This window comes from Triticum aestivum, chromosome 7A (genome assembly GCF_018294505.1).
Source record: "Triticum aestivum cultivar Chinese Spring chromosome 7A, IWGSC CS RefSeq v2.1, whole genome shotgun sequence".
Taxonomy (NCBI): domain Eukaryota; kingdom Viridiplantae; phylum Streptophyta; class Magnoliopsida; order Poales; family Poaceae; genus Triticum; species Triticum aestivum.
In genome coordinates, this window is record NC_057812.1 from 208,846,472 (window position 1) to 208,860,996 (window position 14,525).

General features: G+C 42.6%; 2 protein-coding genes across 5 annotated transcripts; one reads left to right on the forward strand and one right to left on the reverse strand.

Annotated features, from left to right (window-relative positions):
- Window positions 1-390: 390 nt before the first annotated feature.
- Window positions 391-11,721, reverse strand: LOC123150752 (uncharacterized). Of its 2 annotated transcripts, none has more exons than XM_044570585.1 (2): window positions 10,527-11,721; window positions 391-602 (listed from the first exon to the last, which is right to left on the reverse strand). In XM_044570585.1, the coding sequence occupies exon 1, from the start codon at window positions 11,034-11,036 to the stop codon at window positions 10,578-10,580; it is 459 nt and encodes a 152-aa protein (XP_044426520.1). In that variant the 5' UTR covers window positions 11,037-11,721; the 3' UTR covers window positions 391-602; window positions 10,527-10,577. The 2 variants fall into 2 exon arrangements, with proteins under 2 accessions (XP_044426520.1, XP_044426519.1); XM_044570584.1 differs by lacking the exon at window positions 391-602 and adding an exon at window positions 3,806-4,007 and having other exon boundaries at window positions 10,527-11,720.
- On the forward strand, window positions 2,800-10,113 carry LOC123150751 (putative phospholipid-transporting ATPase 9). Of its 3 annotated transcripts, none has more exons than XM_044570582.1 (12): window positions 2,800-3,294; window positions 3,408-3,977; window positions 4,928-6,279; window positions 6,353-6,469; window positions 6,572-6,848; window positions 6,945-7,033; window positions 7,141-7,249; window positions 7,439-7,651; window positions 7,763-7,885; window positions 7,981-8,079; window positions 8,158-8,349; window positions 9,150-10,113. In XM_044570582.1, the coding sequence occupies exons 2-12, from the start codon at window positions 3,579-3,581 to the stop codon at window positions 9,795-9,797; spliced, it is 3,618 nt and encodes a 1,205-aa protein (XP_044426517.1). In that variant the 5' UTR covers window positions 2,800-3,294; window positions 3,408-3,578; the 3' UTR covers window positions 9,798-10,113. The 3 variants fall into 3 exon arrangements, with proteins under 3 accessions (XP_044426517.1, XP_044426516.1, XP_044426518.1); XM_044570583.1 differs by lacking the exon at window positions 2,800-3,294 and having other exon boundaries at window positions 3,512-3,977; window positions 4,928-5,026; window positions 5,103-6,279; XM_044570581.1 differs by having other exon boundaries at window positions 2,800-3,977.
- Window positions 11,722-14,525: the final 2,804 nt, after the last annotated feature.

The following is a 14,525-nucleotide window of genomic DNA, read 5'->3' on the forward strand; positions in this document are numbered from 1 at the left end:
AATTTAATTATGAAATCATGATATCTAATCAACAGTGAGAATGATATATTACCATGCCAACCCGTAATTTTCTAAGAGATTCGTTTAACCGCCGTGGTAAATATAGCAATAATGTACAAAGTAAGGTTTGTTCAAAAAAATAACAATAATTATAGTACACGGTAAAGAATAATGTAGGAGTAGTACACACAAGGAAAGAGTAAAATCATACATTCATAAACAAATGGAAAGATACACGTAAAATCCCCAAAGAGCTAGGCAACACAGTCACGACAAGCACAATAGTAGCAGCAGCGCCAACAACCAAACCGGACAGCCCAAGAACCCATCCCCCACCCCCACCCCGCGCACACGCCCACAACTCTACCTCTCCCCCTCCGTTCTCGCATCCCCATCCGTCCCCTACTCCCTTCTCGCTTCCATTTGACCCCTTCCTCTATCTCTTCGGCGACAAAGCTTTGGATTTTCCTCCCTCCCTTATCGCAAGCCTTCTGCTTCCGTGTCAGTGTCTTGGATTTGTCCACCGCGCAACAAAGAAACCGCGTGCATGCGCGTTGGTTCAGTCCGGTCCGGTCCCGCCCTTGTTCCTTCCTTGCCGGCCGCTGCTTTGTGCACATTGTCGACAAAGAGACGAAGGGAGGGGTAAAATGGAAGAGACGGAGAGACGTCAGTTCAGTTAGGTCCTGTCACGTCCTTCCTTCACATTTATTAAATTAGATGAGCAATTACGGTGGTACCAACTGTGGTGCAAAACAAAATTAAACTCCTCAATTTTACCAAAAGCATTTGGGTGGAAGCCAAGTGAATAAGTGCAGCTATGCAGAATAGTCAAACAATGCCCTATTTTTCATCTGATATCTAGTTGTTGCTTGCTTGTTTATCATATATGACACTACTATAACTACATAGAGACAATTTTAGAGATTTGAAGAAGGAGCTAACGAGAGCTAAATTTGAAAAGCTCATGGTTTTTGAAGTCTATAGGCTAAGATGCCAAGTAATTAGCCTAATTAAGAATATGAAAATGGTAGTAACTACGAATGCACATGCATGTTTAACTAAAATGGCGGAAATTCATTTTCCCTAACATTTACACATTTTTACTTTTACATATTTGCTTACTTTGAACATCGCTAGTGTGGAGGAAAACTAGAAGGAGCTTGTAGTTCATGCTATTCAAGGAAATACTAATATTAGAACAAACATGCTTAGCCCGTGGTAGAGTTTCAGATTAAGGCCTCTTTTGGTTCATAGGATAGGATTATCATAAGAATAGGAATTTTGTAGGAAATGAGATGGCATGTATCTTAAATCGTATGAGTAGGAGTAGGAAACAAGATGTCATTTGGTTGACACCAAAGGAATTTTTCTATTGAGTCTAGGCTCATTTTTATTTTCCTATGAAATGTGGAGGATAGGAACCAATCCTATGTAGGAATAGAAATCTATTCCTATGAACCAAATGGCTCTAAACGAAAAAATCCTATAAGAATCCTATCCTCTAAAATTCCTATAAATTCCTCCAAACCAAAGGAGGCCTAAAGTACACATTCCATTCAAAATATAGAACAACAAAACCAACATTTTTTTAACAGAGTACAATTGCAGATGCTCACATTCATGCACAAAGACTCATCCCTATGAACGCACACATGCACACCCTACCCCTATAAGCACCTCCAAGATACCGAGCCGCCACAACACCTTAAGATTGACAGGAAACCTAACCATCTGAGCTACGCTTAGTTTACAAAAAACCAATAGTTGCACACAAAATGGAACAAGAAAATAACTAGAGGCAACAAGTACAATCAACATGCCATAAGTATACGAGTGACTACATGAGGTTGTAACCTTCGTTTACACCTTTAAATGTATGTTTACGGTTTTTCGCTGAGGGAAGCGGTTATGAAATTAAATGTGTTTCATGGTGAACAGGAGGTTTCGATACTATGAAGTTTCTTAGAAAAAGAAGATTTTTTTGAAAGCTTAAAACAAGAAGATTTGATAATAATTTAATTATGCAATCATGACATCTAATCAACACCGAGGAACGATATATTGCGGTGCCAAACCGTAATTTTCTGGGAGATTCATTAAACCGCCGTGGTAAATATAGCAATACCTAATATACAAGGTAAGGTTTGCTCAAAACGATAACAATAAATATACTATCTCCGTCCTGGTTTATTGGTCCTTTTCGTGTTTCGTGCCAAAGTTCGACCATAAATTTAACTATTAAAATGTTAATGCATGTCACCAAAACTGATACCGTTGGATTCGTCTTTGAACATAGTTTTCAATAATATTATTTTTGCTATATATAACTTATATTTTATTAGTTAATATTATAGTCAAAATATGACCCTAAATAAGAGGGGGGACATGTAAACCAGAACGGAGGTAATACATTGTAAGGAATAATGTAGGAGTAGTAGTAGTACACACAAGGAAAAGGTAAAATCATATATTCATAAATGGAAAGATACTACAAGTAAAAATCCACATCTACTACTACCGGACGGCACACGTTTTACCCACCCCCAAAGCGCCAGGCAGCGCACAGTCACGACAGGCACAGCAGTAGCCGCAGCGGCGCCAACAACCAAACCGGCCAGCCCAAGAACCCCTCTCCCCCCTGCCCCACCCCCCACCCCGCGCACACGCACACGCCCACGACTCTGCCTCTCCCTCCCCACCTCCGTTCTCGCATCCCCCGTCCGTCGTCCCCTGCTCCACTCCACCCTTCTCCCTCCTTCCATTTGACCCCGCCCCCCCCCCCCCCCCCCCCCCCCCGTCTCTTCCTCGGCAAAGCTTCGAATTTTCCTCCCTCCCCCCATCCCAAGCCTCCCGCTTCCGTGTCCGCGTCCCGTCTTGGATTCGTCCGCCGCCCCAACAAAGAAACCGCGTGCGTGCGTGTGTGCGCGTCGGTTCGGTCCCGTCCCGCCCTTGTTCCTTCCTTGCCGGCCGCTGCTTCGCGCGCATTGCCGCCCCGCCCCCCCCCGCCCGCGGGATTCCTCCGCCCAATAAGTTCCTTTCCCGGGGACGTTTCTCGGAGGACGGACGGACGGGAAGAAAAAAGCCGCGCGCGCTGCCTCGCCGCATGGATCAGGGTCCCCCGCGCTGCCGCCTGGAGCTGGGATTCCGGGACGTTCAGGGGTTCCGGCCGGACGCCGCCGCCGCCGCGCCGCGGCAGGGCGGGATCTCGGAGCTCTGTTGAGGCGTTCCGGGTCAGGTGATTTAGTCCAGTGCTGTCCAGTTCCTCGTGTGGCTGCCTCGCCTGCTTTTTTTTAGGTAGGTGGGGGCGGTGGAGCCTTTCTTGGTGGGTGGGAGCAGTCGCGCCCCGAATTTATTGCGAGGCGTTTCTTGGGTTCTCACCTGAAATCTGACTTCTTCTTCTTGCCCAGAGGGGGAGTCCACTGATTTGTTCCTGATTCATCCACTGCTTCTTGAGGGCTGAATTTTCAGATTCAGCTCAATAAGTTTGAGGCCGAAAGTTCAGTAATCTCGGCAGTAACCAGGAGAGCTGAGCCCTGGGCAGTACTAGTCTGGTGTGGTGATCTGGTTCTTGTGTCGAAATGGCACGGGTAAGGAGGAGGCTGGAGAAGCTGAAGCTGAGTACATTGTACAGCTTCGCGCTCTGCGCCAAGGGCTCCACCGAAGATCACTCCAAGATCGGCACGACGGGGTTCTCCCGAGTCGTCTACGTCAATGATCCAGACAGGCATGAAGAGGAGGGCTTCAGATACCCAAGAAATGAGGTGTCCACTACCAAGTACTCGTTGGTCACCTTCGTGCCCAAGTCCCTCTTTGAGCAGTTCCGGAGGGTGGCCAACTTCTACTTCCTCGTCTCGGGGATCCTCACGCTGACCCCGCTCGCGCCCTACTCAGCGGTAAGCGCGCTACTGCCATTGTCGGTCGTGATTACGGCCACCATGCTGAAAGAAGGGGTTGAGGATTGGAGGAGGAAACAACAGGTATCGTTTCTGTTATCTTCTCTTCAAATCCTGCCACAAGTGAATCATATTTAGCAAACTTTCTTTCGACTCATATGGATAGTATGTTGTGATTCACAAGAACTTAACATGCCTGCGCATACCTTTCCAATGGTTGTTTCATGAACTTCTTAACAAGGACGCACGGGGTTTCCTTTTTCTTGATGACGAGGTGTTTTTTTATTCAGTTGCATATCTGGGCTAGCATCTTGAAGGTTTTTTTTTTGTATGTGATAAGACAAAGTAGGCAGGAACCTAAATCTAGTGGAACTTTCTTTCTGGATCAACCAATAAAAAGTCGTAAATTGACAGGAAGTAAAAAAATATGGGTTTTACTATTAAACTGTTGATTTTTATGTAAGAAACTGCAAATAACTGAAGGTCAGATCACTATCGCAAAAGAAGTATGGATATGATTGATCTTGACATAATATGTGATGCTTTGTATTTAAGGGTATAATGTGTGTCACTTAGTTACAACCAAGCTATGAGCTTCCTATCGAAACAATGCCATGAACTATGTCACAGATTACTTTCGTCTCAGCACATTAAATATTCAGTTACTTCATTTTGCATGAGATCTAATCATACAATGTCATTGCGAGTTTTACTGGATCTGTTCTATCCTAGACAGCTGATAAACTATTTTAGGAAGAATTTATAATCTCGGTTCTAGCACATGGTTTTGTTGTATCAACTTTTTTTTCTGTGAATAGATAAATGTTCAGTTTTTCTGGATATTAAGGTAGACCATAGCTAAATTTGTTATGAATTTCCATTCATTGACATGATACACATCTTTGTGATGGACTAGTTGCACAAATATTAATCTTTAAATTTTGCTGCATTATCTCTATTTAGTTGGTTTGTATGTATATGCATATTCTTATGCTGTTGGTATGCAAAGTTAATATATGCAATTCTTCATTCAGGACATTGAGCTCAACAATCGAATAGTAAAAGTACATAGAGGGAATGGCAGTTTTGAAGAGACAAAATGGAAGTATATCAAAATTGGAGATGTGATAAAGGTGGAGAAGGATAATTTCTTTCCTGCTGACTTGATTCTACTTTCATCTAACTATCCGGATGGGATCTGCTATGTAGAGACTATGAACCTTGATGGTGAAACAAATTTGAAAATTAAACAAGCTCTTGAGGTGACATCGGATTTACAAGAGGATGGTGATTTCACAAACCTTAGACAAATAGTCAAATGCGAAGATCCGAATGCGAATCTTTATTCTTTTGTTGGTACTATGGATTATAAAGGCATGCAGCATCCTCTGTCACCCCAACAACTCCTTCTTCGGGACTCAAAGCTGCGGAACACTGATTACATATATGGGGCTGTCATCTTCACAGGTCATGATACAAAAGTGATGCAAAATGCAACTGAGCCGCCATCTAAAAGAAGCAAGATTGAGAAGAAAATGGATAACATCATTTACCTGCTGCTGTGTTCTTTACTTGGAATTGCTTTACTTGGTTCAGTCTTTTTTGGTATATGGACAAAAGCTGATTTAAGGAATGGTGAGACAAAACGGTGGTATCTTCGCCCAGATGATTCGACCGTCTTCTATGACCCGAAACGAGCACCTCTGGCATCCTTTTGTCATCTGTTGACAGCCTTAATGTTGTACAACTACTTTATCCCAATTTCTTTGTACATATCCATTGAGATGGTCAAGATCTTACAGGCTGTATTCATCAACCAGGACATTGACATGTATGATGAAGAATCAGATAAGCCAACTCATGCTCGAACCTCAAATCTAAACGAAGAACTAGGTCAAGTTGACACAATTCTCTCTGATAAGACTGGAACCTTGACCTGCAACATGATGGAGTTTATCAAGTGTTCAATTGCTGGCACTGCATATGGTCAGTCTGTCACAGAAGTTGAGAAAGCTATGGCCCTGAGGAAAGGGGTGCCGCTAGGTGACGAGATAGAAGCTGGAGGGCACAAGGAGAAACAAATCGAGGAGAGTCCTCATGTCAAAGGTTTTAATTTGAAGGATCCACGTATAATGGATGGAAATTGGATACATGAACCTAATAAAGATGTCATCAGGGATTTTTTCCGTCTGCTAGCCATCTGCCATACATGCATACCTGAAGTAGATGAAACTGATAAAGTTTCATACGAAGCTGAGTCCCCTGATGAAGCTGCATTTGTTATCGCAGCAAGAGAATTAGGGTTTGAGTTTTACAAGAGGACACAGACAAGTATATTTATTCGTGAACGCGATCCTAGCCAGAATGTTGCAGATTATCAGTATAGGTATGCAAATTTCTTTTTTTCATTAAAGGATATTGTTTATTACGTAAATTTGACCTTTAGCATCCTCTTACAGAAAATATGAGCTCCTAAATGTCTTGGAATTCAGTAGCTCACGAAGACGGATGTCTGTAATAGTGAAGGAACCAGAGCCAGAGGGGAGGATATTACTGTTTAGCAAGGGCGCTGATAGGTAAGTACTCCACATGTTCTAAATTTCTGTATTGTTTCACAATTAACGGGCAAACTTGTATATATGCCTATGGCTTCTTATCTGTCTTCTCCATGTGAATAGTGTGATGTTCACAAGGCTTGCACCAGATGGAAGAAAATTTGAGGAAGAGACTAAAAGGCACATAAATGAGTATTCTGATTCTGGTCTACGAACGTTGGTACTTGCATACCGCGTCTTGGATGAGAAAGAGTACGAGAACTTCGCTGAAAAATTCAGGACTGCCAAAATATCTGGAAGTGCTGACAGAGATGAACAAATTGGGGAGGCTGCTGATAGCATTGAGCGGGACTTGATTCTTCTTGGTGCTACTGCTGTTGAAGACAAGCTCCAGAAAGGGGTATGTTTTTTATGAGAAGGCTATGCTTTCCAGTCTAATTCATTTTAAATATTGAATTGTCATTTTTCATTTGCGTGGATGTGCATTTGTAATCAGGTACCAGAATGCATTGACAAGCTTGCACAAGCAGGAATTAAGATATGGGTGTTGACGGGTGACAAAATGGAGACAGCTATCAATATTGGGTACTTAGTGTATTTTTGCATGGAAATGGTCTTTTTAGTACGACTGGATTCTTGAAGCTCAAGCTGACTATTTCTTTTTCTGATTCATCATTCATGTGCCTCTTCAGCTTTGCATGTAGCCTACTTAGACAAGGAATGACACAGATAATCATCGCCCTGGAAGCACCTGACATCATTGCATTGGAGAAAAACGGAGACAAAGATTCCATTGCCAAGGTGAATAAATGACTGATGCCTCTACTGAATCACTGCCTATGTAATTGTTATTTTTAGATGAGTATATTCGCAACAATCACTCGTAAATGTTTACCAAAAAGGAGTTGACAAAACAGGCATCTAACATTTAGAATTCTACTCTATACAATCAAAACTGCAATAGTTACTTTCTATTTGTTGGCTCTTCAGGCATCAAAGCAAAGTGTTATGGGTCAGATAGAGGATGGAATAAAACAAGTCCCAACCTTGGGTCAGTCCAGCACGGAATCTTTTGCGCTGATAATTGATGGTAAATCATTAACTTATGCTTTGGAAGATGATGTCAAGTTTAAGTTCTTGGATCTTGCTGTCAAGTGCGCATCAGTCATATGTTGTCGATCTTCACCGAAGCAGAAGGCATTGGTGAGCTTTTTTCTTGTTTTGGAAGTCATATTTATCTTTTCTATGTAATTTTCCGAGTGTTATTTCCGAAAGCATACATGCTGAGTTATTAATCTGTCGCAACTATTGCAGGTTACAAGGCTTGTTAAACATTCAGATAAAGTTACCTTAGCAATTGGTGATGGGGCAAATGATGTTGGCATGCTTCAGGAAGCTGACATAGGGGTTGGAATTAGTGGTGTTGAAGGGATGCAGGTTGCCTATTTTGATGCTTTGTAAATTTTGTGAATGTGCTTGTGATCACTAGAATCTTTTTTAACGGTTAGTTGTTTCTCTTCACAATGTCTTAGGCTGTCATGGCAAGTGATATTGCCATCGCCCAGTTCCGCTTCCTGGAGCGGTTGCTTTTGGTGCATGGACATTGGTGTTACCGACGTATTTCAGTGATGGTATACTCTTTGTTCCTTTGGACAAATAATCAACTTTCAAAATTCAACTATTATGTTGATATTCTCTTTCTGATGCAGATATGCTATTTCTTCTACAAGAATGTGACTTTTGGAGTCACCATCTTTCTGTATGAAGCGTTTGCATCCTTTTCAGGGAAGCCAGCTTATAATGATTGGTTCTTGTCACTGTATAATGTATTTTTCACCTCCCTACCTGTCATTGCGTTGGGCGTATTTGATCAGGATGTTTCTTCCCGTCTGTGTTTACAGGTATATCTATGCAAACCCGTTTGAAAAAGACGCAATCTTTCATGATAGTAGATCGAATTAGGGAAAGTCCATCTCAAACTCCAAATTCTCTTGAAACATGTTCCACTTAATCTTTCTGAAAAAGTACACTGTCTATGTCACTCTACTTCATATATTTAGGAACGGAGGGAGTAGAAGCTACATGGTTATGTTTTGTTTAAGAAAAGTTCAAAATTTTACATGTTTTGTATACTTGGTCCATTTGATTAGGTAAAAGTTTGTTGATTTCTTGCGGTATTTGCTTTTCATAGATTCAACAATTTCCTACTTAGGCCTCCTTTGGTTTGAAGGAATTTTGTAGGAATTTCATAGGGTAGGATTTTTATAGGAAAAATTCCTATAGAGCCCTTTGGTTCGTAAGAATGAAATCCTATTCCTATGGAGGAATTCTTCCTATCCTTCACATTTCATAGGAAAATAAACATTAGCCTAGACTCAATGGAAAAAATCCTTTGATGTGAAACAAATGACATCTCCTTTCCCATTCCTACTCATAGGATTTGAGATGCATGTCATCTCATTTCCTATGACTTCCCTATTCCTATGATTTTCCTACCCTATGAACCAAAGGAAGCCTTAATTCAAGGCTCAGCAATCCTATTCGTGCCGTTTTAAGTTCCTTTTTCACTGTTATCTTGGACAAATAAAGATATCATTCCATCTTTCATACTGCACAAAATGCAGAAACTATGCACATTAATTTCAACTCCATTTGACCTAGCTGTTTTTAAGGAAGTGCCTGTTTGCATGTTACTTGACAGTATCCGGAGCTATACCAAGAAGGTGTGCAGAATGTATTATTCAGCTGGCGTCGGATACTTGGCTGGATGTTTAACGGTGTCGTGAATGCCATCTTAATATTTTTCTTCTGCACTACCGCCCTGAAGGACCAAGCATTTCGCCAGGATGGCCAAGTTGCGGGCTTGGATGCCCTAGGTGCTACCATGTACACTTGTGTCGTATGGGTCGTCAACTGCCAAATGGCCCTCTCGGTGAACTACTTCACCATAATCCAACACATATTCATATGGGGTAGCATTGCTGTGTGGTACATCTTCCTCATGGTTTATGGTTCTATAGACCCGAAGTACTCCAAAACAGCATACATGGTCTTCATTGAACAGTTGGCCCCAGCGCTATCATATTGGTTGGTGACACTTTTCGTGGTGACGGCCACACTCGTCCCATACTTCTGCTATGCCGCAGTTCAGATCCGTTTCTTTCCAATGTTCCATAACAAGATTCAGTGGAAAAGGTACTTGGGGAAGGCCGAAGACCCAGAGGTGGCAAGGCAGCTATCGTCACGGCACCGGACATCGTCGCACCCAAGGATGGTTGGGATCTCTGCTCGTCGCGACGGCAAGGCCATGCAAGTTAAAAAGGGAACCGACATAGAGGTTGAAGGATGACATTCTCTCAGTAGATTTTGCGTTTTGTACAGATTATAGAATGCCATCTCCTGAAAGATGGCAGAAGATGGACTGGCTAGAACTTGTGAATATTCTTGGATTGTTGCTTCTATGGTTCCATGCAGTTCTTCCAGTTCAGAGGATAGAGCTAGATCACAGAATTTCGTAGATAGGCCACAAGAAGAACAAGAGAAGACCTGCTGTAAAGTTCATTTAGCAATTTTAGGCTCTGTGTGTGCGCTTGTGTTTCCCCCCTTCTCTTTTGCTCTTACCCGTTTATGCTTGTGCTCTGATGGCAGAATTTCACTTTGTTTCATGACTTTTGCGTTTTGCCACGTAACTGTTGTCCCTCTGTTTTACTGTAAACTGATATTGCTATGTTTTTTTTATATAAATGAGATGATTGCACTGCATTTCGCAGAAACAGATTCTTTCAGTGCCTAAGTGCAACCATCTGATATGGAAGTGTTTGAAGACAACCTCATGATATATTCAACTGACCTACCATGACACTATATAGTCTTATGCTGCGATAAGAAAAGAGAACATCAATTGCTTTGATGGCAGGAAATTTCCATGTTAATTCGGATGAACGGAATGCATCTACACAATCTCTCACTAGTAAAAAGAAAACGAGATTCTTCTAATTAGTAGGAGAAATGAATTATTATGATGTTACAATCGTGTATAGTATCTTTTTTCTTTATTGGTCTCTCCTATCGTACTAACCTGCAAACTGCAGCAAAGAGAAGGGCAGAAAGCCTGAGGCCGATCGATCGTTCACGGCTCAGGCAACGGCATCGCCCGCGGCGGCTTGGCCTCCTCCTCGGCCGGCCTGACCGGCCGCCGAGGCGCCCGCCACCACCAGCATCTCCGGCGGCCGGCGAGCCTCGCGCAGTCGTACCACTCGTCAGGCCCCTGCGCGTGCGCCGCGCACACCCGGCCGAAGAAGCATGACATGGCGGTGAGCAGCAGCACCGCCGCGAGCACCCCGACGAACGGGCCGACGGAGCCCCGCTGGTGGGCCGCGGCCGCCCCGGACACCTGGTAGTCCGGCAACGGGATCGCCGGCGGGGCCGTCGCCATTGCTGCACAGAGGTACGGCGGCGGTGTTGGTGGAGCAGTCGCGAGCACTTGTTGGGCTTGGACGGGGCGAGGGGGGCATGGGTGGAGTGCAAGGAATGGCATGGGCGAAAGCGTCACCTGCTTTCGAAATTTATTTGTAGAGGATAGTGCCATTGGAGAGGAGAGGATGGGAAAATAATAAAGGCCAGGAAAAAAAGAAGGAAAGGGTCGAGGGATGGCTTTGTGGAAGATTTAAGTGGACGCCAACATGGAAAGAATGGAGAGGAAAGCAAAGAGTATGTTACTAGATGGTGTATGTATGTATGTGCAGAAAAAGAGATGGGAACTAGATGGTGTATGTATATAATGATTGTGGAGCATGCCGGGAAGAAGAACATCTTTGGATGTATGGCCATGGATTTGAAGGATAAAGGAGCATGTATGATGATGAGAGGAAAAACTAAAGGGAAAAAGGAGTACTCCCTCCGTCCGAAAATACTTGTCATCAAAATGAACAAAAAGGAGTGTATCTAGAACTAAAATACATCCAGATACATCCTCTTTTATTCATTTTGATGACAAGTATTTCCGGACAGAGGGAGTAGTTGTTAACAGTTGGAGTTGCTTTGCTTGTAAACGTTGCCAGTCTCGACCCTTCCAAAGCACTGCTTTTGACAGAATTTAAGCTAGCTAATGGTATCTCATTCAGATATGGACATTATTTTTTCCCTTGGTTTTTTGAAGCTGGTGGGGTATCATCTTGAGATGTGGATTATTGATGAGTGACAGATGTGCTTCCCGTTTCTTTGTTGGCTTGCCCACAGTGTTTGTCTTTCTTGCTCAGCTTGGAATACGGCGTGGTACGTATTTGTCTGATTGGCAGGGTTGGGACGCTGCCTGCATGATTGGCGTTCTTGAAGCTCTCTCGCCGTGGGATGGGGGTTTGGGGTATCCTAAGCTTAAAGCTGACCCAGAGAGGACATCATGTTGTTTGCTTAACGGGCAAGGTTACTCGCCTTTGTTCACCTCCTCAAGTTCTGCCTCATTTCTCAACTTACAGTGCTGTACGTCAGCTTTAAAAAGTACTCCTCACGCACTAACATGTTAGCATCTTCATGCACTGAACGAATTCATATTTCTTCTAAGTCACAATAGAAAAACGTATCCCGGTCAGCAGCAACGATGGTGGTATGATCGTGGGAGAAGAACCCCTTGCTCCAACACCAACAAATGCCCTTTTGACAGCTATGAAGACCAATCACGGTCATACCATTTTTTATGTTTGTAAAATATAATCCCACATGCAAGATTATATGTCCAAAGGCTATGCCATGGAGTAAATAAAATATATAGATGAATATCCCATCAACCATCCCCTTCGTGGAGTAAATGATGCTTTCGTCACATTCACATATATGTGGCCGCAGTACTCCACATTCAGTCGCAAAAAGTCAAGAAGCATTGTTTTCTTCTACTCACAACTGTTGGAATCCACATGAAAGATGAGGAGGAAACTAAGAAAGATGTATATAGAATAATGGGAATATGAGACATTGGGAAGGAAGCAACCATTATTTGTAAGATCTAGCGGGCTTTAGCACGTCACTTCTCTCTAAACTGTCCAAATATCACTTAACGATCTAGTTGCTCTGTCACAAGAAGTCCATGATATTCTCTTCCTAGGTTGTCGGAGTTATTATAATTTCAGCCCCAACCGTTGAGAAGTGCCAACCCTTCGGTTGTACAAGTTTCTTCCTTCATACTCGAGCAGATAAATTGCTCCTTCAAACTCTTCTTTTGTTTTTTTGGGAATGAACTCCTTCAAACTGGAGCCAATAAGTTGCTCAATTGGATGATGCTTCAGTTGATGTTAACTGCGACAGATCCTTCCACAACATGTTGAGACCCTGTATTGTTCAACTTATACATCCAATATACTCTTTGGACATATTGAATAAATGCTATATTGCAGTTATTTAAGAGACATCATTACCTAAATTTTATGATTCATTACAGTTTTGTTACTGATGAAACTATTGAGAACTAGGAAATCATTGAAACATGTGCTAAAATCACTAAAACAAGAAATAAATAATGAAAGCAAATATAGATGATGAAAACAATGAGAAAGAGCGCTAATGTACAACCCATTACTCTTTTTCTTGGTGCAGGGTTGCCTCTGTTATGGGTGTAAAGTTAATCAAAAAGAGGAGATCGTTGACAAATTGAAAAGGCAACTTCAACATTATTTTTATTGGAAATATGCCCTAGAAGCAATACTAAATGTTATTATTTATTTTCATACTGATAATTAATCTTTATTTTCTATGCTATAATTGCAATGATTCTTAAATATGAGATTCAGTTGCATGTGTGAAAACATAAACACAAAATAAGTTTCTAGTCTCGTCTCTAAGACTAGCTCATGTGTTGCATGATGATCTTTATTTTCTTATCATAGGGCATTGTTAAAGTCACAAGGATGCCGACAACAATGAGTGCACATTGTTATCAGAACAATGGTGTTGAATGGACCCAATCAAATGATATAGTACGAGAACACATTGTCACATTGTTATTAGCACTGGTAGAAAAAGAGGCTTCCGTCCAGCCCCATTAGTCGCGAAACTGTAGGAACCGCGACTAATGAAGTCTTTAGTCGCGGTTCGGCAGACGAACCGCGACCAAAGGCCTGGGCCCAGGGCGCTCGGTGGCCAGCTGGTGCACGTGAGGGGCTTTAGTCGCGGTTGGCCAGGCCAACCGCGACTAAAGGTGCGCAAAGGCCTTTAGTCGCGGTTGGCCAGGCCAACCGCGACTAAAGCTCCTCCCCTATATATACCAGTTCAGCACGCTCACTTAGCCATTTGGTGCCACTTCTCTTCACAAGCTTCACAAGGGGGTGTAGGTTTGCTTTTGGTTCCTCTTATGCACACAAGGTGTTTGATGAAATGCCCTAAGAGGGTGAAACAAACATGATATGAAGTGTTGGAGCCACACTTGAGGTTCCTCATTTATTTTTTCCTCCTCGATCACGGTTAGCAACTTGAACCTTTCATGCATGTGTGTCATTGATAAAATATGCATGTGTGCCGTTCATTGTTTAATTTATATTGTTTGTAGCTAGTTAGTTTAACAAATGCATGATGGTTAATTATATATTTTATATTATAATAATGCAGATGAATCGGCAATGGATGTACGGTAACCGACTCTCCGGCGAGTTCACTACGGGTTTGAAAGATTTCCTCGTAGTGGCTAATGCGAACAAGCAGGGGGGTTTTGTTATCTGTCCATGTGTTATCTGTAAGAATCAGAAGGGTTACTCTTCCTCAAGAGATGTTCACATGCATCTGCTTCGGCACGGTTTCATGCCAAGCTATAATTGTTGGACCAAGCATGGAGAAAGAGGGGTTATAATGGAAGAAGATGAAGAAGGGGATGATTTCATCGATGAAAGCTATCTTGCTCATTTCGGTGATACTTTCATGGAGGATGCTGAAGGTGAAGGGGAAGGTGAAGAAGAGGCACGTGATGATCCCGTTGATGATCTTGGTCGGACCATTGCTGATGCACGGAGACGCTGCGAAACTGAAAAGGAGAGGGAGAATTTGGATCGCATGTTAGAGGATCACAGAAAGGCGCTGTACCCCGGATGCGATGATG

Coding starts and splice junctions, on each gene's coding strand:
- LOC123150751 (XM_044570581.1), top strand. CDS start 3,579: ATGGCACGGGTAAGGAGGAGGCTGGAGAAGCTGAAGCTGAGTACATTG. Junction 7,250..7,438: donor ACAAAGATTCCATTGCCAAG/GTGAATAAATGA, acceptor TTGGCTCTTCAG/GCATCAAAGCAAAGTGTTAT. Junction 8,350..9,149: donor CTTCCCGTCTGTGTTTACAG/GTATATCTATGC, acceptor GTTACTTGACAG/TATCCGGAGCTATACCAAGA.
- LOC123150752 (XM_044570585.1), bottom strand. CDS start 11,036: ATGGCACTATCCTCTACAAATAAATTTCGAAAGCAGGTGACGCTTTCG.